At 36.8% G+C, this 26,826-nt stretch overlaps 1 protein-coding gene across 4 annotated transcripts in view; it reads right to left on the bottom strand.

The window, feature by feature from the left end:
* Positions 1-2,745: 2,745 nt before the first annotated feature.
* VMP1 (vacuole membrane protein 1) overlaps positions 2,746-26,826 on the bottom strand; it is an 87,227-nt gene continuing 63,146 nt past the window's right edge. For all 4 annotated transcript variants that reach the window (XM_054008084.1, XM_054008083.1, XM_054008086.1 and 1 more), the window contains 5 exons: positions 23,803-23,919; positions 21,225-21,286; positions 7,141-7,243; positions 3,898-5,800; positions 2,746-3,729 (listed from right to left, as the gene is read on the bottom strand). In XM_054008084.1, coding sequence (XP_053864059.1) covers positions 5,657-5,800; positions 7,141-7,243; positions 21,225-21,286; positions 23,803-23,919 — 426 coding nt within the window. In that variant the 3' untranslated portion in view covers positions 2,746-3,729; positions 3,898-5,656. The remainder of the gene's footprint in view (positions 3,730-3,897; positions 5,801-7,140; positions 7,244-21,224; positions 21,287-23,802; positions 23,920-26,826) is intronic.

The raw sequence follows: 26,826 nt of genomic DNA, 5'->3' as shown, positions 1-26,826 counted from the left end.
CGGAACTAACATGTCTTGCATACACTGAGGGCAGGTTGGGGGCCATTAAGAGAATGGTGTGGCTGGTAGGGGAGTTTATCAAAACAGGGAACAATACACTGAAATGACAAGACCTGCCTCTTTCCTTTCAGTTGGAAATGGCAGGTAACACGCTCGTTAAGAACTGCTTGGGCAACCTAGTTCATATTTCTCAGGAAGTTACAGGAACAACAATTAAACCCAAGTGTCACTCCCCTGAAATGCTGATTCATTTGTAATAAGTTGTTTATATTTAATATCTTGTGTAAGTGATGTTTAGAGAACGCTGCCCTTTGGTTTTAATGTTAACGTGTTCAAAGTTCTTAGTCATTCAGCGAATGATAAGAATCATGCATAGTAAAGACCAGTGTTAGCTTAAAACAGACTAAACTAAGGTTCAGGCCAATTAACTATATTTAAAAAAAAATCTATTTACATGTTTAGATTCATTTTAGAGCATTAAAACTTCAGAGCCCTTTCTTTTTTTTTCAACAGTTCACCAGCTGCACAGCACAAGCAGTGAGCGGGCTGAATGACTTCACAGCTAAAAAGCCTGTTTAGTCTGAATTAACACAGATAAATGCACAACATTTTGACTGCAATAACATTTTGCTGAGTATGCAGCAATAAGACTATTCCAGACTCTTGACTTCATACTGCATGCTTTGTTACTTGAAATACAATACAAGCACCAGGATGAAGCTAGACCCACTTTATGACTGTAGTTTTGATTAAGCAGTTTTTGTGTTTGGGCAGCATCCTAAATATTAGGTCTGGGGTTTTCAGAAGAACGTAAATTCAATGGCAGTTGGGCAGCTAATAGCCTTAGGGTCCTTTGAAAACTCCAGCCTACGTTACATCCTCTTCTTTCATCCCCCAAAACAAGTCTAGCAAAATGCGTTGCTTGGTTGCCTTTAATAAAGCTTTTTTTCCATGGGCATTTTCACCAACCGTGTGGCACAGTAAAAAGTGAAGTGGGTGAAAGAGGAAGGAATGCATTGTTGGCATACTGTGCACTCCAGCTCTTCCGTTAGAGGAGCGCACTGCAGCAGGCTTAAATACATTTTGCATAATCACATTTAAAATGAGCCCGCAAGAGCATATGCAAACTTTGCCTGTTATATGGTTCTGACTGTGCTAGCATAGCACGTCTTATGACAGGGAAAGTGTTTATCCCATTCAAAACTTACTGAAGAAGCTATCAGGAACCCCCCTCCCCCAACATCCCAGCAATTAAAACCCTTACCACCTAGGCTAGTCTGTCGTCAGTGAGGAGGATCAGAGCCTAGCAGATAACACTGGTTATTGTTCTCTCTCATTTTTCACACACTTATTACTGCATCCCTGTGGGAGCTGGGAGTAGTTATTTTCATGCATATGAATAATTTCACCCTTTTAGCATATTGCTGCTATTAAAAGGTATTTTTAACTATGTGCTTCAAGGAAAACTGCAATTTTTATGGTTGCCTCTGAGGAACAGACATAATCACCGTCCTTTATTTTTGCACCTGCAGTCAATGATGGGCACAAGTATTTATACTTTCAATTGTGCTTGTTGTTAATCAGGGAGATGTCTAACTGCTATTTGTGCCTGCAATGAATTGTACTTGCAAAGAGACTGAGGCGGGACTGAGACCAATTTAAAAATTAGGTCCAATATGGACATTAAGAAAGGATACTATAGACTAGTATTCAGGAACATCGGATGTTGGTTAAACATCTCCATTAATACGAACTGAGCAGCTGCATAATCCCTAGGGCAGCCATTTTAATGATAATTCCAATAAGGAACAGTGCAACGTATCAAGACAGGTGGTTCAGAGCTAGTCAGTGAGACAGGGAACAGGCAATTTCCACAGCTATTTTCATGGGTGGAGGGGGAAATACAGAACTTGCCTACAATTCCCATCACAGATGGTTTTCTTTGAGATCCTCTAGGCCAGTCTAGACTAGACATTTGGCAGGGCCTGGAGGATCAAAGAGGAGGATCTGTTGAAATCCTTGCTGTGATTTCAGCTCTGATCTACCTGTCTTGATAATAAGGTCGACTAATTGCTTTATTATTTCATATTTACAGTGGACATGTGAAATTAGTGATTTAGCCACGTTTTACACTTGTGATTGGTATTCTGTTTCATCTTGCAGTTTTCCCTTTCAAAGCCCGGTTAAACCAAAACATTAATTGCCACAGCTAGGGCTGCTAATAGCTCATTGCTGTGTGTTCCTCAACGGTACAAGGAAAATATGTGCATGAAAAATAAGTATCAGGGCACATAAAAACAATGAGAGCGCAAAGAAAATAAGGAAACTTTACTCGTCACTGCAAGAAGGATAATAGTATATGCACATAGTACACCTTTAGCACTGTAACAAAGCGAATACGTGTCTGACAACTAAGAAATTACCTATCACTATTTCATCATTAAATGTAATTCAGCTAAGTTCTAAATGGATAATTTTCTCCTTTAATATTGAACATCCATGTCATTTGAAAACCATAGAAACAATAGGAATCTTGTTTTTTTTGGAAAACCAAACTCCAAACGTTCAGCGTTAAAGGCTATGGAATTTCCTTTGAATTTGTCATGCAGTTGTGAAATCTCTTCTTGAATCATGTTCATCACTGAATGTCTGTGTTGGGACAGCACATACTTACAGGATAACATGAAAAGGCTAAATATACAACATGGGCTCTATTCAGCTGAAATGAAACAAAAGGAAACACTATACCACTTAGAGATATTTATTTTTATTTGAGCAAACATGAAGACATCAATTTGAAAATCTTTATTTTTTACCTTGTATTAAGTATTAAAGGATCACCATCCAGTGTCTGATAAGAAAGAAGCAGGTCTAGTGTTCAGTCCATTCTCTAAATATCAGATAAAAGATGAACTTTAGAAAGCTTTCAGAATTACAGCACAGTTCATCAGAATGGGCACATATAAATGTGGCTTGCAGAGTAATCTATATGTACACGGGGGAAAGCTTGCAATTTGTTTGGTTATTATTCTCTAGGCAGAGTCACTGTAAAGGCTTTGGATAAAAGAGGCAACTAAAAGTGTGTTTGAGAAATCAGCTGAAGACATGCTGTGAGACAAAGATTTAGGGCCAGATTCTTAGTTACACAAGATCCTTTCATTTCACTCTGGGGTACCATGAAGGGACCTTAAAGTAGGCCGAAATTAAATCTACTCGTAGGGCCCTTTCCACTGCCAGAGTGGTGTAAGAGAGAATAGTGCCCCATATATTTGGCAGATGTTAGATCTGAACAAAACAAAGCTGCTACTAAATAAAGTGGTACAAATGACAAACCACAATGTTTTCCTAAGTCAAAAAATGTTGTGGGAAAAATAAAATAAATGCCTCAAAGCTGTTGAATATAACCCACAACTAACCAAAAATTGCATAATTTAAGTTTTGGCTGATTTAAACCATTGCTGTGAAATATCAAATAGTCATGATTTTATGCATGTATAATTAGTCATATGAATTTGTTGCTACATTTTGTTCTTTTTTAAATCGCCAGGCACAAACAGGAGTGGGGCCCTTTGTGCCTTTGAAAATGTCCCACTGAGATTTTTTGATCGGAAGCAATGTTTAGAGAAGTCTATATAAAATTCTCTTCATGCATTCAAGTAACACTGTCACAGTTTGTTTAAAGTTATGTATGATGCACACAAAAGCAAAAACGTTACAAATCTCACACACCTTGCAATAAGAAGAACAGGAGTACTTGTGGCACCTTCTTCGAAGTGGGCTGTAGTCCACGAAAGCTTATGCTCTAATAAATTTGTTAGTCTCTAAGGTGCCACAAGTACTCCTGTTCTTCTTTTTGCGGATACAGACTAACACGGCTGTTACTCTGAAACTTGACACCTTGCAATGTAATTTAAGGTGTTTCTTATGAAGAGTGCTATATTTCAAGAAAAATAGTTACGACACATTTACATTTAAAATCATTTGCGTTCTAAACTTTAAACACTTATATGCCTGTTGATGTTCAATGAAAAACAGAATTTGAGATGGATGAGCAAACGGTCAGATGAAAGATACCAAAATGTCAGACAGCCTACCGACTGTTGTTGCCATGAGATCCAACAGTCAACATCAGTCTGATAAGCTATCCGACAGGATGGTACAGCCATGGAGATGTCACGACGGTAGGCAACACAAGTGAACATTCAGGCAGAACAAATGCACGTTTACTGCGCCTTGCTCGAGAACTGCCCTACTCTAATGGTTAGAGGCATCTAATTTAATAGGTATTGATCCAGTTCTATCCTAAATAGAATCCATGTACCACCGTTTAAGAATGTCTGATTAAACAAGTCACCTTATTTTAATTTTCTTATGGATAAAACAAAACTACATTCCTACTAGTTCAGGGACTATTAGAGAAGCGTTGTACATACACAGTAGCAGTGGAATGGTCACCTATTTACTAAGAAAAGAACAAGTCTACCCCTTCAATACAAGTTAATTTCACACACACTGATTTTTAACAATAATAAATATTGGGATATTTTTAAAGTATACTTTAATGTTCTTTATTACGGTTATTAATTACCATTCCTGTGTTTTACACCAAACCTGTCTTAATTTCTGATTTCTACACTTCCCCAACTTTTTTCCTGCAGCACTCATGGTGCTATAAATCTGTATTCCTGACATTAAGCAAACATCTAAAGTGATATGATAAAAAAATTAGTAACGTCATTCAACTAGCCTACTTAAATAATACTGCAAGGTGCTCAATACATGCTTTCTACTTCCTTCTGCTGAGCAAGAAGTTCGAGAAAAATTAACAAAAGGTTTCTGTGCTTACTGTACAAGAAGGATTAAGTAAGCATGCAATAAACTGGACATAGGCTTAATAAAGAAACTAAATAAAAATTGAGTATACCAAAGGTGTTGAAGGGAAGAAACAGCTTAAAAAGACTGACACAAGAAATTCTGGAATGATCAAAGATGACTTTATAAAGTTTTATCTTGACTTCATTCTAAATATACAGAATAAAAAAGTGAACTGCACCAGTCTGATTATCAGCCATCTCTGCTTACACCATTATGAAGTTGGCAAGGGCGGCTTTTCCAACTGAGAGCATGTGCGATGTGACGGCATTTCTGAGAACTCAGATGGACTCGTATTACCATGAGGGACATGCAAGAATGTTACCCAGTCTACTATCATTTACATACATTTCAATGACCTTGAAATTATGAGGCACGACAGCCATCCTTCAAAAGAAAATTGTTACTTTTAGGCCAGGCTGCAAGTTAATCAGGAAATCTGGAGTTGTGCTAAGTATTAAATCATCAATTTTGGAATTAACTTGAATGGAAAGCATTCATGTTCAACATTAGTCTAGCATCACACGTGCCACCCCAGAACGTACAACTCAGACTGAATTAAAGAGAGTATATACATTACCTTAACATACATACGTTTGTAAATGAAAGTTATTCTCTAATAGTGAATTACTTTCAAAAGAAAATAATTAAAAACTTGTTACAGCTGGAAAATTGATGATTTTAAAAAGTGTTTCCCTGTTTTGAATAATGCCGATTTTTAACATATGGAAAGACCTGTCACTTGCATGTCTGCTAAAGCCCATTTCAATGGGTTTTACCCATCTTATTTTGTCTTTTCCTCAGAGTACATCTTCTGCTGCACTCGTTTGGCATAGCTTTGGGCCATGGAGTTTATTATAGACAAGATGAAATAGCAAACCATGACGATCACAAGTTTTTCAAACATCCATGATAACCAGTTCTCCCCCTGCAAAAACAAAAAAACAACAGAACAAGGGGAAAAAATTCAGATTAGCAGAATACAAAAGTTTTCTCCTCCTCCTAGCTGAAGGGAAAGAATCTAATCATCTCAGGATTCTGCATAATTTATCAAACTACAACAGGAACAAGCACAAACTAACAGGATTCCTGCAGGCTTCTTTGTAAAGCTAACTTTGGTCTTTTAAAGCCAGCATGAAAGGTGCTGCCACATCACTGTAGGGCAACTGATCATTTCTGGTGGGCAAGTCGATAAGTGATTTATTATCCATGATTTTGTTTCTTTTTGTTGGCGTCTCATAAAGTTCAGGATTAGCAAAGCCTGATGTGATTCCTAGTCATTTGCAGAAAGTACAATACGGTCACTGGTTAACAGTCAGTTTTTACTGAACTGCCTACAGCATGTTTGATACTAATTGGAAGCTATTTCAAGTTATGTAGCTGGAAGTTAATCCGATGGACTAAAAAATCATGCTTCTGCAGTGTTCTCCAGTTCGGTGCTTTTTTCTACTTTCTATTTTGGTCAAAGGAGGGCAGCAATGCACTGCAGAGAGATTACTTCAAAGGGCAGAACATGCTTCCGCCTAGTTATTCCAAACTGATCTTCCCTTAATTACCCTTCTTTTTCTGTTAAGAACTAGGAAAGCAAATGTTTATAGAAACAAAGGATTTAGAACTTAAAATGTAAGGTTAATAATTTCTGTATATCAATATCTTAGTTGCCCTAAAAATATCATGTCTAAAATTTAGGTGTTAATTAATCCTTTTATATCTAAAGCTGTGGGACATGTATTTAAAGATTTTTGCATGAAAAGGCCCCCACTTATTGTATTTTCCTAATATTTTCTCTTTGACCATCGAGATGTGTTTTGGTTGGTTGGTTATTTTTTTGGGGGGGGGGGGGAGAGTAGGGTTAAGTAGCTAACAAGAAAAAAGGAAATTCAAATCCTAGATGCTTTAGTAATATTTGATGGTGGGGGAAATTCTTTACCCATAATTGTATACGTAAAGTGAACTTTTCTGTCTTTAATAGCTTGCCTTTTGTACCAAAAGAAATGAATAGAAAGTCAGGACAAACCACCAGCTTTGCTTAGCTGCCTAGCTTACTCCCAAATGGATAGAATGTCTAACCCAGTTCTATGTAGTACAAATACAGTTTTTCCCTCTGAACTTCTCAGCTTGTTTTTAAAATCAATTCAAAGCCTTATCTCCTTTGAGATTTGCAGGTCTTTGAAAACTAGAATCAAAACTTAATCAGATAAAATGGGTAAGGAGTCAAGGGGTAGCAAAGAAGAAGAAAGAAAAAGAGGTAGTGGGTGGAATTCTTACCTGTGGCACTCCATTGTCAGATCTGTGGTGAAGTTTAATTCGCTGAGCTTCCAAGTACTCTTGAAACGGCTTCTGAAGAGAGGGACCTATACTTGGGACAGCACTGGTGCAAATTTCATTCCAGAGAACAAGACAAAATTTGGAGAGAAAAAACAAGAAAACAATTTATTTATTTTTTTAAACTTACCACTCTGGCTCAAAAGGAACAAAGTTCGGATTAGAGCCATAGATCAGAAGGCATCACCCCGCATGGGATAATTGGGAGACGCAAACAATACAGTGTGTGTTATCAGTTCATCTGAAGAAGAGGGACAAGTGGGTCCCCCAAACTCTCAAAGAGAAAAAAAAAGGGGTAAAAAAAAAAAAGAAAAGGATTTCACAGCAGATTGATAATAAACTCAGAGGTAACACTGAGAGCTAAATGCTCCACTACTTCCTCAAAGCCAGGGAGAAGTTCAGCTAAGGCTGTGCACTGATGCACGGCTGAGAATAAAATGAATGACTTCTCAGAAGTCCCACATTTATCACCAGCAGTTCCTGTAAGAACTGGTTTGAACCGATTAATAAGGAAATGACTTGTGCTTGTGTCATCCCTCAGTTAAAAAAGAAACTGCCCGCCCTCTGACTTGCCCCTATCTTTTCAAAGAAGGCGGCTCCTTTCTCAAACTAAGTCCTTATTAGGACAATCTGTGCGTCATCCTTATCCAAAAAGAATGCATTAGCAAATTCTAAAGGCACCTCCCACTAGTCAGTGATTAACAAAGGAACAAAGAAGGAACTATGAACCTTGTTCTGATTCACTCCATGTTTTATGGCAGATGACTTGCATAGAAATTACAGTATGTTACTAAACACCTTGTTCTCCGATGACTGTAATAAGGATCACTGATAAGTTTATGTACTCAGGGCCTTCTCCCATCTATAAAGAGCTGGAAATACTAAGCTGGGCAGGCTTAGCAAAGTAGCTACCAAATTTCATTCTGCAGATGCCAGAGCGTTTTTAAAATTGTAACTTGAGGCTACTCAAAATGAATCAGGATCATTTTTTGTATCCACTATCTAACCATTGCAGACCATACCAGTCAACAGTAATATAAGTCAGGAGCTGTATCCTCTCTCCCATAGGGACCTACTTGCTCCTAAATACATGGTTCTGGGTGCTTTAGAATTACCCATGAGAGATACCTTAAGCCTTTGTGTACCTTATGGCAACTTCCCATCAGTGGTGACAAAGTTCCCATGGCTGGACCCTTCTTCTCTACACTAGGGATCTCAGTGAAAACCAGTGGGATTTTTTTTTAATAAAATGTCCCCAATGCAGACATGCCCCATCTGATTTTCAAAATCATTTAGTGTGCTCTAAAAAGGGGGAAAAGAGCACTTCCCAGATTAAATGGCATTTATTTAGTACACTGCATTACAATTCACTCCTTTTCACTAGACAGATTACATTTTCCTGGGTAAATAAAACAAGTTAAAAAGGAGGACAATGGCTTTCTAACATTTAGAATTTTAGTAAATCCACAGAATCCGAGAAGTACAAATAGCTCACTATCAGCCTTTCTAATTAGATTTGCCCCACTAGCCTGGGGCAAGCAATTTTACTGAAAAAAATCTTCAGTGATTCCTCATCAACATGGATAAACTGGTGAATACATTTTGTGGCTGGGCTGGTAAATTTTCCTAAAAATTTTGCAAGGCGACTGTAAATATATATCCATGTATTTTATGTAAGGGTATAGCAGCTTTTACAAGCTATTTCCAGTTCTTCAGAAAACTCCAGTAAGAGCCCAGTTGCTAGTTTGCGGCAGAAGTTCTCCCCAATGACTCGTTGGTCAGTACGAGTCACTGTTTTAAAACCATCTCCGGGGTACTTTTTTTTTTTTTTTTTTTAAATAAATGACACATACGCCAAAAGGAAAAAGCTACTGAAAGGTAATATTTCACTTCTAAAACTTTACATGAATTTTAAAATAGAAATGTTTAAATGATGAGAGTTGAACTAAGTAGTTGTCCAAGCCCTTTGTTTAAAAAAAACCCTCATCTACTCAGTCTCCAAATTATGACAATCACAGCAGTGAAATGAAAATTAGGAGGTTCACAGGGCTCAGGTTATGGCATTGCCTCCTGATACATCAAGAGTATGTTTTAAAACAATTCTTTCATTTAAAGCATTCTGCACAACTTTTTATAATGGTGAATGATGATTGAAGTTCGCTTTATGACGGAACTTTATTAAGGTATTTTATGGACCTTTGGGCTATGCATACAAGGACCATGGGAACCCTAAACTAGATCCTGCATAATTGAACAATTAACAATATTGTATGGCATATTTATACTTATACACACAGTTGCCAAATAAATGGGTGTTGTATACATTTTTGCTAGAGCGAAATGTAGAAAGTAGCAAGCGTATACATTTATATTCACAATACTAGAAATTTTTCTTACCCTTTAGTGGTTAAAACCTCTAGTTTTGATTATTTCTGTAATCGTCCAGTAAAACCCAGCCATTTAAGCAGTACTAATTCTCTGACCATTTCCTCACACCCTATTCTGAAGAGCTAACATTTTACTGAATGTCCAGAACCCAATTTCAGTTGCAGGGTATATACATTTTGAAGATTAGCAATTAATCAAATGCATTTTAATTACAAACCACAGCTCTCTCATTCCTAATGGTTCTTTAGGAAAGTATGTCAACCCACTAACTCATCAGCCATAGACTAGATTTCAGCATCAGTTTCAAGAATTCTGCCCATTTGCTGGATGCAGTTGCGACTGCAGAAGCGACAGCATTTTGCATCACAGTTCTGCGCCGCTCAGCAGTGGGTTTAAGACGTAGCTTCGGAAGAGAACTGTGGTTCCAGCTTTCTAAATGCAAACCTCATACATCATTGCACAACTGGCTGAATAAAGGAAGGTGGTGGAAGATATCCCCTCCAACAGTAAAATGGCTTCAAGCTACCCCCATCTACCATTCTGTTCAGATTCTCTCAGCTTCCATAGTTAACAGACGAAAGCCTGTAGTCTTTTAAAAGAAATAAGAGTAATAGTAATAATAATAATAATAATAATAATAATAATAATAAAAGTCAATGGGATAAGAAATCAAGGACCTAAATGTACAATAGAACTTTGTTCATTTATAATCTGCACACAAACAAAAAAACTCCCTACCTTTCAAAGATTTAGCAACACGGCTAGTGAACTGATGTATGGCCTCAATTTTTGTTTAAATAGAAAGATCATTCACTAAGACATTCTGAAACATCAAAAGCAGTGATAATTGTCATAAGTAGTGAGGCAAAGGACATTTCATGAAGTATTCTCCTTTATTGTATTTATTCACAAATTTGCAGAATTCATTAATTTGCATTGCATCCCTGACATTGATGCAAGTCAGTGAGGTTGGCTTTATTTTTATATTAAGCGTTAGAAAATATTTTTAGATTTTATCTTGCTTGCAAAAATAATCTCTCTCAATCTGGATTCAGAATGAGAGATTTCAGAATAAAATATGGCCCATTTGCATCACCTGAAATTGTGCTTTTTATTTTACTTTGTAGCAATCCTATACTAAATCTGTATGTTTCTTGAGGAACTGTGAATCACTTCTGTTTAACTGGAAGCTACAATTGGCTTAAAAATATTTCTTATTTTCATTTACCTGTGTTAAATATCATGTTTTCGGATATTCAGCTGAAAAACTGATTTGCAAATTTTTCAACGGAACAAAACTTTACAAATCTTGGAAGCTTCATGATACACTTTGGGTGATCCTGCATTAAAGAGCTTAGCCTTTTTTAGAAAAATATTACTGATTGAAGAGAATTTGTCAGTATCAGCTGAATGGAGTTAAAAATTTCTCTTAAAGAAGTGTGAAAAATTGGTTATTTTAGTTGAACAGTTTGGAACACACATTTCTGTTCTAGTTACCAATACACTTGGAATTCACTGATAACTTATTTGCAGATTATAGTAATCAAAACCGATTTGTCAAAGACACTACACAGTGCAACTTTCTCTCTCTCTCGCTATTTATATATATATATATATATACACACACACACACACATACATACACACACACACACACACATAATTTTATTTATTTTTTTTTTTTTTTTGCTTAAAACAAAAATCACTGTCTCTACAAAACTCCAGATACCAAATGTATGATGGCGATAATGTAATGGTGCTTATAATTTCAGCAGAAATCTTAGCCTGAATCTCTTTGGGTTAGAAGTAGGGTGACCAAATAGCAACTGTGAAAAAAACAGGACAGGGTGTGTGTGTGTGGGGGGGGGGGGGGGGGGGAGGAGAGAGAGAGAGAGAGGGGAGGGTAACAGGAACCTATATAAGAAAAAAATCCCCAAAAAACGGGACTGTCCCTATAAAAACGGGACATATGGTCACCCTAGTGAGAAGTAGATTTTTCTCACCAAAAATCAACTGCTTGGAAGAGATGCACCAAAAAAATTAATGATTTATCAAGGATTTGTGATGGATTCTCCATCACTGGGAATTTTTAAATCAAGACAATGTTCTTCTAAAAAGATATACTGTAGTTCAAACAGGAATTATTTTGGGTAAGTTCTGTGGCCTCAGTTCTGCAGAAGGCCAGACTAGATGGCAACCATGCTCCCTCTTTTAGAATCTGTGAATACCATTTGAAAAATGTTAACAGTACTTTTTCACTGGTACTTTAGAACACACACAATATAAAATCCTGCCACACCCAAAGTTGCAACATAATAAAAAACTTTCAGCAATATTACAATTTGGGTTTTTTATGATAAGCTTCATTATTAATTGTAATTTGATGTCTTTGAACATCAAAAATAACTATTTAATTTTGTCAACGTTTGAGGTAACTGGGTAATCCTTTTCTGTACTTCTATTGTGCTAACATTGGACTAGTGCTTTACAGAAAAGGCCAGAGAGTTTAGAATCTATGGGCTTAATTCTACTAACACTTAGGCACATGTGTAAATTTACTCAATAGGTACACTGGGTAGCACTGAAGGTGCAATTTTAGCACACCACACCTGTTACATTAGAACATAAGAACATAAGAACGGCCGTACCAGGTCAGACCAAAGGTCCATCTAGCCCAGTATCCTGTCTACTGACAGTGGCCAATGCCAGGTGCCCCAGAGGGAGTGAACCAACAGGCAATGATCAAGTGATCTCTCTCCTGCCATCCATCTCCATCCTCTGACAAACAGAGGCTAGGGACACCATTCCTTACCCATCCTGGCTAATAATCATTAATGGACTTAACCACCATGAAAGTATTCAGTTCTCTTTTAAACGCTGTTATAGTCCTAGCCTTCACAACCTCCTCAGGTAAGGAGTTCCACAAGTTGACTGTGTGCTGCGTGAAGAAGAACTTCCTTGTATTTGTTTTAAACCTGCTGCCTATTAATTCAATCTGGTGACCCCTAGTTCTTGTATTATGGGAATAAGTAAATAACTTTTCCTTATCCACTTTCTCCACATCACTCATGATTTTATATACCTCTATCATATCCCCCCTTAGTCTCCTCTTTTCCAAGCTGAAGAGTCCTAGCCTCTTTAATCTCTCCTCATATGGGACCTGTTCCAAACCCCTAATCATTTTAGTTGCCCTTTTCTGAACCTTTTCTAGTGCCAGGATATCTTTTTTTAGATGAGGAGACCACATCTGTACGCAGTATTCGAGATGTGGGCGTACCATCGATTTATATAAGGGCAATAATATATTCTCAGTCTTATTCTCTATCCCCTCTTTTTAATGATCCCTAACATCCTGTTTGCTTTTTTGACCGCCTCTGCACACTGCGCGGACATCTTCAGAGAATTATGTAGCACTGGAAGCATTAATGAAAGATAACCAATTTTTGACAGAACTCAAAAGCAAATCACTTAAGAATAAATTGCTTAACTTTATGCATGTGCTTACGTGCTTTGCTGAATCAGGACATTAGCAACTTACATTAATTTCATACCCCATTAGAGAAATGTACTGAACAACAGGTATTAAATTCTGGGCTGTGCTCAGTAAGAAATGACAAGCGCTCAAAGTCTGAATATATATGCATGTCAGTTTTATCATGGAAATAGTCTGAAGGGGAAAAATAGTTTAAACCAGAATGCTAAATACACTATACAAACTATCAGCCAGGCCTCCAGACTTAAACAGATCAAAACCTCTATTAAAAGTGATGTAAGCCCAAGTCAGAAGTCACATTTTGTGAATGTTCTCTTTAAAAATTCACCTTTTCCATTAAGCTGGAAAGACTCGCTGCTAATATAAGGACTGGGCTTGTCCAGACTACATGGCTACTAAACACACAGGCACTGTGCTTGTTCAAGAAGAGACTGTGTTTGTAAGAATTAACTGTTCATAGGAAAAAGGACCCTACATCACATTCTGGTTTACACGTCAGAGGTCCTACGATTTTGGCCAGAAGTAGCACACCTATAGTAAAGTACTGTTTTAAATAAATCTAGAGCCAGAGTCAAGTAAATACCTGCCCAGCTCAATCACAATGGATTACCCATGTGAGACTCTCCTTCAAATCAATTTTCTACAGGGTTTCCCAGAGAGAGAGAGAGAGAGAGAATGTCTGTGTGCAAGTTTGTGAACACACCTCTTACTAACCTGGCCCTTTGGCTCTATTCAACCATATGTTGCCTTTGTGGGTGATAAACTGTAGAGACCAGATTAACACCTGTAGAGCCCAATTCTGAATCAGGAAGCATATGTTCACCATAGCTGTGGGAAGAGTTTTTGAACTGGTCACTCTGTCCCTACCCTTGGGCTACCTGAAACACCAAACAGATAGAAGATCATGTCATGATCACATCAGGGGGCTTTTTTTAAATGCATTTTTTCCCCCTTTCGTCACCAAAAATCCTTCTGCTTTTTGTCAGCATGAGCCATGAACATATTCTGATTTCACTAATAAAGTAAACTTAGCCTACGACCAGATTGCTTCTCTGCCTCTACAAAAAAGAAATGTTCAGTGGTGACAGAGAGTCAAAAGTTTAATGTAATGAAGGGAATTCACTGCTCTGGGCTCTCCTCCATTATCTGTGGCTCTGAGGAAGACTGGCTCTGCTTGTTGATCAAACTTGTAATGGAGACAGAGCAATGGCTTTCAACTTCCACACAATTGTGGAAAGCTAAAGAAAAGTTTTACAAGTTATATTAGGTACAACTCCTAATATTCCCAGCTTTGAGTTGATCTGTTCAGATTTTCACATTTCTTTCTAGGTTTTCCCCAAAGGACACAGAAGATATCTAGGAAGCCGTATGTTTTACTCTTTACATTGCTGCACAAGAGGAATGAGGCATTCACTAAAATAACCACAATTAGACATTTTGTGTTGTGTCTTCCTTAAAAGAGCTCAAGATGTTATGATTTCTATGGTCTAAATTTTCTCAACAAGAGTTTTATGCCTCGATTATAACACCCCCAACAAACAAGTCTGAAAGGATATATTTTGAGTCCCACTGGACTAGTAAGTAAAGCTGACTGATTTGCATGCTTCCCTCACCATCCAAAAAGTACACCACCTTCTGGCAAGTTATCTGAACCTTCAAATGGTTAATTTTTTTTTCCAGACAGTGATCTAAACAGGCTCAACGGTTAGTATTTTAATGAGCTGTCATTTCCTGTGCTGATAAAGATTCTCACAGTATTTAAACCATCCATTTCCCTGAGGCTCAACCAATACCAGGACACAATTCGTGGTGAGTCAGAATGGACCTCAGACTCCTTGCCTGACTCAATCATGATAGATTACACTGCAACAAATCTGGACTCACTCCCAAGGTGCCTCTGGCTTAAAGAGACCTGACTTCTAAAACTGAGGGCAGAGCCACTGGCTTTAATTTATATTAGTGCTGCCTTGGGTTTTAAAACATTTGGGGAAATAAAGATAAGTCATCTGTATTATTTTAAAATTGGAGAATGAAACTGGTGATATTTAATTAAATAAATCTGGTTTATGGTCAAGGGGAGCAAAGCTGGGGTTAAAAAGCTGTTTCACATTTTCATTTTGATTTAATCTGAAACATTATTAGGAATAATCTTCAAATAAAATACTTGTGTAACCATGAAATTAAAGTTGCCTTAAATGTGATCTAATTTATCTGGGACGGCCTCAAATACACAAGTGACCTAAATGTCATGAACAACATCTCACCTTGAGAGGTTTTTATTTTTGGTATGTTAAACACTAACTTTAACACAGTTGTCATTGCAGTTTGTATTAGATTTCAAATCTGTTGGATATTGTTATTTGAAAAGAAATATTTCTATGTGAGGGCAAGAAAAATCAGAGTTGTTCCTTTAAAAAGCAAAACTACAGCTTTCAAACATTCACTTGCTAGTTCAGATTTAAATCCTACAAGCCCTATTCAAATAAACTCTTAATTCTATTGTGATCCATCTAAAGGTTTTAACATCAAAACATCTCAAATTTCATTAACATCTGTGTCCCTTTCAAGCTATTAAAACCTTTTTTGTGCCAGTTTCCCCATTGTGTACACAACTGTATTATAAAGGCACAATCCCACAGGTTTCTGATATACTTGTGGGAGGAAAACCATTGATTTACTGCACCAAGAAATGTCAGGTATAATGTTGTAAGCTTCCAGAAGCATTTCTACCTCAGGAGACTTTAAATAAAGTCATTGCTAAATTATCTAAATTCTCAGCTATTTTGGATTATTTTCAACGGAATTTTAATAAATAGCAAGTCTTAGTCTAAAATGCAAATTAGAAGCAATTATTTAATATATACTTTAATTCTGGTGCCAATTCAGCAGGACTTCTTGCACTTTATTAGTGCTGAGTTATTTATGTAAAACAAAGGTCCATATAAAGACAGGACATGTGATTTGTAAATCAGATCTTGCTCCTCAGACCACGTTCTATTAAAATCAAAGTGATATGGATTCTGCCAGTTTGATGCTCACTGTTCCCAATTATATTGTTAGCATCCCCAAGCTGCTAAAGAGCTTCGCTTTGCACATTAAGGAGAATAAATCAAAGCTAAACTATTCTGCATGAAAAGATAGAAAAGGCCACACTATAGATTAACTATCATTGTCCCCATTGCTAATCTAAAAAAAAAAAAAAAAGTATTGTTTTTTGGGAACACTTAAAAGGAAAAAATTAAAACCTTTTGGGTGGCTGACATTTTCTGACACATTTTTGGAGGAAAATGTGTGTCAAGAGGAAAGCACAATGCCCTTTACAGATAAAGTCACAAGAGTCAATTACGACTAATTTGCTGCTGAGTCAATGGGTTGCGTTGTGAATTGTAACGTAACAAGGAGCGGCACACCATTAGTTCATAAAGTCAGTGATTCAAGTTTGAATAGAGGCTGGTTTCAAGTAAGCTGTTTAATTACTAGTGCAAACTAGTCAAATTCCAACTGGTCTGTGTGGCTTTAAAGCATCAAAAATTGGCGCAGGTGAAATCCTAGATTGAGAAATTGCTCAGAAGAAATATTTGATACTTCGGGTTAGATTTTCAGACCTGTCTTCTGACTCAGACTTTGCTGTTGCATTAATGGGAGTTACAAGTCTAATCTGCAAGGCATCGCATTGACAATTTAGCCCTTAAACTCCATAGGAGTGCTACAGTCTACATTTTTGCATAAATATCACTGACTGAACAGACCTCACTTTGTGTCTGTCTTTTGCAACTAATTAACAATTACTTTCTTCAGGCACTATTTTTAGAGGGGAGATGCGACTGTCAAATGGAGCAGGTGTACGTATTTCCCCAGCTCAAACGTTGTCCATATCTTATCCTGATCATCATAGGGACATATATCGTACATTCCTGTGAAAAGAAGAGAGGCCATGTCTCTCGTACGGTTTAGGCAGCAGGACTATGATGCCAACATTTGCTGCCTGAGCTTGGAAAGAGCTTCTTACTGGCAAGGTCCAATGAGGATCACTTGCATGGGGTTCCTGAAGGATGCTGATGTGTTTTAACAGCAGGTTTTACGATCTATATATGTAATAAAAACTTCACTTATTATGGAAGTGCAGCTACTTCTGGGGTGAAACTTGGCAGCCATTTAACATTACACAGCACTATGCTAGAGCTCAGAACTCCCAGCAGGAACCTAGAACACATATAAAGTTTTTTCTTCTGTCCTCTTTTTTGATCACTAAGCAAGAGCAACTCCTTAAAGGCAGGATAAAACCAAAGGGTGGACTTTTATTTCTGATAAATCATTCAGCAATGTTACAGCTTGCCAAAGTTCTTTGTATGGTTGATTTTGAGCTTTAGTAGCTTTCTGGGAATTCCTAGTGCCCATTTGAAATCACCACTTCAAAGTCAAATGCGATCATGTTTAAAAGCAATATGCGCAGTGACTTCATAAACATTCCTGCAGCTGTAGGTAAAACAATTACATGGAAAGATTAAAAAAACAAAAAACAAAAGAAAACCCACAAGCTATCTACTAATTAAACAATTTTAAAATTGGTTAATTGTGGCCTAAAACTAGTACAAAAAGTATGTAACATGGCTGCTTAGTAAGCTAACCTCCTCTAAGTCAGCGAATACAAAAGTAATAGTTAATGCATCATCTTGCCCCCTTGACTGCATCCTCCATTCCTCACTTTGCATCTGTAAGACCCCCAGCAAAAACACGTCCTCTCTAAACATCAACATTGCAACCTCCAAATTATTTGCTGAAATCATTGGTAGTTGAGTAATCTGAGGCTCCCCCAGCCAATCTTTCAACAGCCTTCTGCCTTTTCTCAGCTCAGACCTCACTTGGAATTTCAGCAGCAATCCAGACTCCAGCATGTGCAGAATACTGGTGCCCACCTTCTTGCACATACAACCAAGTACAAGTACACTATCCCCCATCCTAAAACAACTTAACTGGCTCCCCATTCATTGAGACGGAATCTTTCTGGGGAAAGGACTGACATTTTCTTCTGTGTTTGTACAGCACCTAGCACAATGAGGTCCTAGGCCATGAGTGGTGCTTCTACAATAACACAAATAATCTAACTCCTTGATTTTCTTAAAAACTAGCCCTGGTGCTTAAAATCCTCTGTGATCTTGCTCCAACTTCTTAGTTCCAACTCTCTTATTCTTATTCTTCTTAGCTCCAACTCTCTTATTCTCTATCCTCTTCAGCTAACACCATTCTCCTTATCTGGGTGCTCCTCCACAGAACCTGGCTCAGTGGGTGTGATAGCCATTTTCTCTGTTGTTGCTGCCAGTTAGCCTTGCCTGCATGGGGACGCTGACCAGAACAGCTGTTCCACAAGAGCTATTCCAGAACAGCTCTCCATGTGGATTCTCTCCTTTCAGAATAAGAGCACCTTTTTCTGATTTAAATTAATACCACTTTGGAAGTAGATTAAGCTAAACTGGAAAAAGGCCTTCTTCCAAAATACAAGTGTCCACATGGGGAACAGCTATTGCACTTTGAATTCACACCCTATCTTAATCCAAAATAACCCTTAAGTGTAGACTAGCCCTTAGGTCTTTGTGCCTCAGACTTCTTCATTTTATTTCAAAACTTGGTTGACAACATTTTCCCTTGCTAAACTTCTCAGTATCTTTCAGCTTTTGATTTATGTAATTGTTTTTAATTCTGAAGTGTTTGGGTAGGTTGTCCGTAAAAAAAAAAAAAAAAAAAAAACTTTCTACACAATAAAATTGTGAAACCAAAGCACCCTGAACTGTATTAAAGGAATGGTTTTGCAAGTTCAGGATACAATGAACACATACTCTGGTAATATCAGTAAACAACTGCAATCCTAAGGAAAAGAATTGCACACAGCTCTGTTTTTCATTAAAGATTAAGACTCATCTATTTATCAAAGAGAATATGGTCTAGTGCACAAAATCGCAACAATTTCAAGGATGTTAATAATTCTCTCCTTACAGTTAAACTTAATCTTCCATCTAGGCTTTGGTGATCCTGTACATCAATTTTCTTAAAAAAAAAAAAATCTTTCTGGTTAGACACTGTTTTGCAAAAGGCAACACCTCAGAACTACAAACTATCTCAAGTCAAACTAATGGAATAAATGTGATTAAAAAGGTTAATGTTACTGATCATTGACTATTCTCTTTGTACTTAATAATGATTAAGAACTTCTAATGCAAGCTGTTGCTTAAGTGCTTTATATACTACTCTAGAGAGAAATTGATGAGGTAATGCTAGCAGACTGTGTTTGAGAAAAGTCAAGGATACTGGGACATTCCAAAAAACTTACTGTCTCCCAAGAACATTTCTGAATTCTGACATCAACTGTCTAATAAAAATCTGAATCCAGCAGAAATCTTGTGAATATGTTCAAAAGTAATTTGATGAAAAACTATTTCCAAGACAGATGAAGTAAGAAAAACTAGCTTTGGCCCAAAGATTGCATTTGAAGAAGTCTTTGGAAATATACCTTACTCAGCAATAGTGTTGATCAAAGATAAAAAGCAAATCAGCTTCGAGTGGCTAATGTCAAAAAGACAATTAATGATTTCTAACCAGTAGCATTTTTTTAAAGGAATATTAAAAACAAAACATTCATTTTGAAGTTTGTTACAATCCAGACTCCTAATGAGAAACTCCGGAAGCAATAAAATCAGATCTGTTCCATCAGTGAAGTGCTCAAGAATGTTGCATCAGACACTCCTATTTCTTTGTATAACATTACTACTTCAAGTTTACATATTTAAATAGCAATTATTTCCAGACATTCCTATCCAGAAACTCTTCTTGAGATTAATTTTTTTTATATATCTAAAAAGTAGTTAACTATTAGACAACAAAAAAAAGTCCTGGCTATCAATCATGTGACCTCAAAAGTGAGTGAAAGTCCTTAAGGAGCAAGTAAACACTCATCTTTAGAATTGATTTTTAAATCAGATTGTTAACACCTGATGTATATCAGACATCAGATGAAATACTGTATTTAAACCACTGTTAAATAAAAATGGAAAACCATCTCTTCTAATGTCTGAGCGGTCTGAACAATGTATTAAAAATAGTCTGCAACATTTATCTTTGATCACACAAATGTTTCTTGTGAACAGTTAAGCACAATTTAGTGATGCAATACAGGATGATTTGCACTAAGTCACGTATATTGAGACAAATTAACTGCATATTTTGTTTGTATTCATGTAGTTTTATACACCGCTTAATGCTGTGTATTGGGAGAGGCTGTGTTGGGAACATATTTGTTAGATTGCCAATAAGGGATGTTCAGATTGACTTGGGCTCTTGAAATTATACAGCATATTTGACTGAATGGGTAAATCTCCCAAGTGATATAGTGAAATTCAGCGCTTGATTAAATATACTTTTCGATCAGTATTAAATCCCATCATGCTAATACATTCATACATTGTATTTTAAATGATTTTTTTTTTAAACTGGGAATTACATGTATTCTTGCTCTACTTCCCCTGACATTTTAAATCAAATCTTATCTTAAATGAAGTCTGAATCATTTCCTAAGAAACACACTAGTCTGGAAAAAGACAGGTATTTTCTCAAAATAGGAACAGTTTATCCCTGAACAGCTTGCAACTTTCTCTAATGAAAAAAAAGTTCATAAGAGAGAAGATTACAATGCTATTCCCAGGTTTTCATCCTAAAATTTTATAAGGTATTTCATATAGTAAAATATATGGAATGTCTCTTCTAAGGGCCTCCACCTTTAGCTACATGTGAACACCATGTATTGCAAGTAGTGACAGTTCTAACAGGGAGTCACAATATATCATCACAGAAAGCCACCAGATTATGCTGCAGATCTTCAGCTAGCAGTGTCATGAATTCATAAGAAGAACATGGTATGTACATACTACATCCATCCAAACTGTTAGGATTTCACTTGAGGTAGTTGAAACCTTTAGGATAAGAAATGACAGCTCAAATAAGATCTAAACCAGCTTTGCTGGCCAAAGCTTGCACTTCTTGAGAGTAAAGCATTGCCTCCTCTAGCAGAAAGTTGACTTTCAGCATATTAGATTGGACTCCCTAGTATTTTTCCACTCAAACACTGAAGGTATTAGTCAGTTATAGAATTACTCACCCAATTAGGGACACCATCTGCTCCACTATATGTTTGCTGAATGTTATAATAACGAAAAGTTTCTGTAGGAAGGAAAACATCAGTTAGAGAAATGTTTAATCAAAAGGGAAGCAAGGACAATGGAGTACAACAACTTATGTTCCTTTCCAATTAAATGGCTTCTTCTGCACTTACAGATAATTTTCCCTCAACTTTTCTTTCAGCGTCATTGTTTTTCAATATCATCCTTTTCAATGAAAGAGGCAGAACAGTGCTAGTTACTTTTAAACAGTTATTCTATTTCCTCATACATTTAATTTCTTGCAATGTTTTTTCAGCCTGTGTTGCTAACCATTTCACATCCTCCCTAAACCTAAATTCCCAGAAGCTCAAGGTCACAACTCCATCAGTGTTTTCATGAATAAAAACCACTCATCTCTGTGCAGAAAGACAAATTTATGTCCCCATTATAAACATACATTTGGGTAGATAAAATTCAAAATTTCATGGAAGTGAAAGATAGTGAATCTTTTTGGTTCCAAGACCTTATCCCCTAGAAGGGCCATGTAAGGAACAAAGACCTACCAAGTCAGGGACAAAATAAATGAGACATGGTATCCAAATTTGTCTTTGAAAATTAGACTATTTCTCCCTTTAGAGGCAGTGACCTGGTTGAGACGATTGCCCTAGATACTGAAAGTTAAAAATTTAAAATAAGAATGTATTTCAGTGACAGAAAGGTGACCGTAAGTAGATAAATGCCCTACATTATAAATCCAAAGCCTCATGATAATTGTACTCCTCTACTTGCTACAGTTAAAGTTCTGTTAATGTAGCCATTGTTAATCCCATTTCTGTCAGATTTGATAGCTTGCCCTTTTACAGATTGTAGGTGAGATGATACATAGTGTTTATCCAATCTCCACTACAGTGTATGTATAATCTGATGAGAAGTGAATTAACTGGACTCTGAATAAGGAAATTAATAAAACTTTGATTCGATGGTCCAGATTAAAAGGGCCAATTAAATGCAACTATAAAATGGCAACGCTTATGGACCCACTGGCTTTCTCTCCAATTTTATTATAACTCTCTTCCACGACCACTGCATTTCCTAAAATTCCAATTTACAGCAAGATCACTACAAAATCCAGATTATTGCACAACCTGCTTGAAAGAAGACAATACACATAATGTAGTTCTAATAGCTAAACACATTTATGACGTGAAAGGGTTTACCAAGTAAGTGCACAAGGAACTGGGAATATTTGTTGTTCTCACTATCCAGTGTAGATCACTGGAAATTATACTGCAAAGCAATGGAGAATAGCAAACGCTCTTCAAATTAATTTCACTGTACAGATTAAAAAAAATTCTTAGGAATTACTTCCCACAGATACTATTTATTTTTAGTCTTTTCCAAGTCGGCATAAATAAATCTTAACTATACACATCTTAGTTAAATACAAAATTCCAGGGAAGGCAAAAATGGCATTGACCAATGCAAGTCTTTTCACAATAAACTCAACATCATGATTTCTGACCCATGAATTGGCCTCCATTTTAAGACTATGCAAAGTAGGATAGAAAGGCAGAAAAAAATAAGGTGGAAGGAATACCCCTTTAACAGAGTTCTGGTCTGGGATGAGATCCTTTTGGTTGGGTATATTGAAGAAGTAATCTCATGCAGCCACCCACTATCATTACTTTAATGAAGTGACAAAGAAATTCAAGCTATAAAACTGTGGCCAGTGCATTAGTACTGGGGATGCTGAATCACAAGACATTTGTTCTAGTGATTTCAAAGCAGGTGACGTAGTTGGGGACACATCATATATCCAACTGTAGCATCACCAATAACTATAATGTAACTGAATACAATACCAATTTATCTTGCATTGAACAGAATGGTGAGAAGCTCCTCCAGTTACTTTAAAAGCTAGCATCAAAATTTTCAGAAACGACTAGTGATTTTGGGTGCCCAACTTAATATACATTGAAAGGGCTCCATTTTCAGAAAATATTAAGTACCTGTTCTCTGAAAATCAGTCCCCTTTGAAGTGTCTCAATCACCAGTGACTTTTGAAAATAATGGCCAAGGTGTCCAAACACATGCCCCCAGATTGGCTTCAGCAGAGACCATGCATCAGTGGGATGAAACTATTGGGATTTTCTTTAAAACTTTAACTCAAGTGAAAGTGAACATTTAAAAATACTTCCTGACTGATAAACGCTCATTCCAGTGCTCTGAAAATGAACGTGTGTGTGTGTTACCAAAAAGGTAAGTTCATTATGAGTATGAAGCCTTTTCCGTCTTGTAAAAACCCTAGATAAATAACTTGGCTAACCACCAATTTCCTGAGTGGTGTAGGCGGTGAGTTTATTAGTTTATAGCCATAGATGATTTAGTTGCCCAAGTTTTGAGTACAGTAACCCTAACAGAACCTTTATTTTAAATCTGTTGCACCAAACGAATTTCCACCACAGTGAGTCAGGAAGGGGTCATCACAGCTCACTGAAATACTGCAGAGATAATGGTGCAATTCATACTTAAAACAAATCCTCCCGGTGTTTTATAAGAGGTGTAACATGTACTTGCCTGGATGTGCATTTTAATTATTGCTTTCCCAATTAGGGTTGCGCCAAAGAAGGTCCAAAAGGGAACCAGAAAGTGGCCACATGTTATTCCTGCCAGGTCAAACAGAGGATTTGGAATCTATGAAGTATAAGGGAAAGAAAAAAGAACCAGAACTCAACATTAAATTCACTTTACTTAATAATATCTCAAACTTTGAAAAATGAACTCCTCCCCCTTTCTCAAAACCATCCCAAAATCGTGCTTAAAACACACAAAAATGTTAATATTATAGCCCATAACTTAAATCGTTAAGCTTCAGCTAGACAATGTCCCAGACAATTCCACTCTGATTGCTATTCTTTTAATCTGAGGATAAAAGAGTAACAGACGTTTTTCATTTTTCCATATGAAAAGCATAGAAAACACAGCGAACAGTTTGAGTGATATATCAAATTATCTCCCTGACAAGCACGTTGCTCGTGTGAGTCAGTGCGCAAAATGATCTGCAATAATTTCTATCTGAAAGGCATAAAAACTCTGGTATTTATAGTCATATGTATTCTGTTAAAAAGCAAAGATATTTCTTTAAAGAACAAAAGTATTCCATTAAAAATTAAAGAATTTCTTTATTGTTAAACACTTTCCTTGAATTTGTATTTAATTTCAAGAACATTTTAGAGAAGGAATCATAATACTAAGAATAGACCAACCAATTCCAAGACTTGATACTGAATATACAGCACACAGCATACTGCATCTGTCAGATGTGAGTAAACACACAAGGATGTTTTGCTTACAGTAGCAGTGAATTACACGGCTATTTTCCCACAGTATTTGTGCTTTCCCTGTTTTGTTACAGGAACAAATAAATATAGGCAAATTAGATACTGAGAGAGCTATAAAACTGACATTTAAGATTTCAAGTTTTAATTTATATGGTTAACATTTAACAGGTTGCTACAGACTAGTAATTCCAAGTTTAATTATAAGTTCATATGTGCACCCACCACTTTCCTAGGAAGGCAAGACACATCAAATGGTATCCATTCATGCCCATCTTTGCTTAAGCTGCATCTTGACCACACTAATGACCGTCTTACTTATAGAAAGCTACTAACTGGATTTACCTAGTCTAGAGATGTATTGCTCTCACAAAACAAGTCTACACTAGTTTATAAGGTGTTTAAAAAAAAAAAAAAAATCACATTACCCAATACATTGTAACTATTACATGAAACCAAGGCTGTCAATCGCAGTTAATGCAAGCGATTAACGCAAAACAAATTAACTAGATTAAAAAAGTCACAATTAATTGCAGTCTTAATCACACTGTTAAATAATAATAGAATACCAATTTAAATTTATTATAAATATTTTTGGATGTTTTTCTACTTTTCAAATATATTGATTTCAGTTACAATACAGAATACAAAGTGTGCAGTGCTAATTTTACATTAATTTTTATTACAAATATTTAAATACTGTAAAAAAGAAACAAGAAATATTTTTCAATTCACCTCATACAAGTATGGTAGTGCAATCTCTATCGTGAAAGTGAAGCTTACAAATGTAAAATTATTATTATTGACTTTAGTGCCTACAAGTTGAAGCATGGATGGGTATACAAATGTTTAGCCTATCTGACACACAAAAATCTTACAATGGTGCCATGCAAACGCCTGTTCTCACTTTCAGGTGACATCGTACATAATAAGTGGGCAGCATTATCTCTTGTAAATGTAAACAAACTTGTTTGTCTTAGCAATTGGCTGAACAAGGAGAAGGACTGAGTGGACTTGTCGGCTCTAAAGTTTTACATTGTTTTGGTTTTTTGCGTGCAGTTATGTAAAAAAAAAAATCTACATTTGTAGATTAAAACTGCGATTAATTGTGATTATTTCTTTTAACCGGTTGACAGCCCTACACGAAAACCATAGCATAGATGGGGCAAGTTCTATCTGAACATGCATTAACTAGGGGGAACCTAGGGTTCCTCTCAACCAGCTAACACCTGTTAAAATACAAGTTGACCTGCCTACATTAGGGTGTTAAAATATGTTGCTAACATGTGCTGTCTTAACACTCCTTTTATCCTAATCTAGACATACCCAAAATGAGTATGGAGGGACGCCAGAAAAAGCTAACCACAGGATGTGAAATTCTCACTGGCCTATCATAGGGATCTCTTAGGGCTGCTTTTGCCATTCTGTTCATAAACTGGAGAGCCCTCACAGATCTAGACAAGCTATCTGGGCTCAAAGTAGTGGTAAAGGGCTAGTTAGTTGATAGGATGCCAAATAAATTGCTATTCACTGAATCCAATGGTGGGTAGTTCTTGGAGGTTAGGTAGGGATAGCCGATACTACAGGCTAGGATAATTCTGCTTTGGCCTAGTCTTCACTAGGAAAATGTGTGCGTTTCTAACATGCTTTAGCTAATGTGTTAAAATTCTAATACAGACAAGGTAATTTATAGTTTTAACAGACGTTAGCTGGTTGAGGTTTATTTTAGGTGTTAAAGCTACAGATTGTGTTGTCCATACTAGGGTTACAAGTTAACAGATTAAAAATATGCTTTTTTCCCCCCTAGTGAAGACTGTCAGACTCCAAGGTTTGCCCAACGGTGAGCATAGTCCTGTCCAACAACAGAACAACTTGGGAACACTGGGCAAATACTATTTATGGCCAGGTGGCCGCAGCTTCCTCAAGATAGGAACTGCAGGAATTCTGTTCAGGACAGTGGGCAATGATTCATCTCAAATTGCCATTGAATAAAACGGTGGCCAATCAGCCCTGCTGGCTAAGCTTGTGAGGCTTTTGATACAAATATGGAGTTGAGTGAGTCTCTAATGTGATAATTTTGGAACGCTGCACAATGCCCCCCCCCCCCACACACACACGCACACCTCTATCTCAACTCTGCCTATCTTCCCAATATAGTTTACAATGTTAAGACCCTGAGTGACTTATCGCCCAGCCAGAAAACAAAAATAGTAAGAATGATGGGGAGAAAGGGAAATGCACACAGAGCCCCTTGCATGTGGCA

Source organism: Malaclemys terrapin, chromosome 18 (genome assembly GCF_027887155.1).
Source record: "Malaclemys terrapin pileata isolate rMalTer1 chromosome 18, rMalTer1.hap1, whole genome shotgun sequence".
Lineage (NCBI taxonomy): Eukaryota > Metazoa > Chordata > Testudines > Emydidae > Malaclemys > Malaclemys terrapin.
Note: the sequence above shows the minus strand (reverse complement) of the source record. Positions and strands in the feature narration are given on the sequence as shown.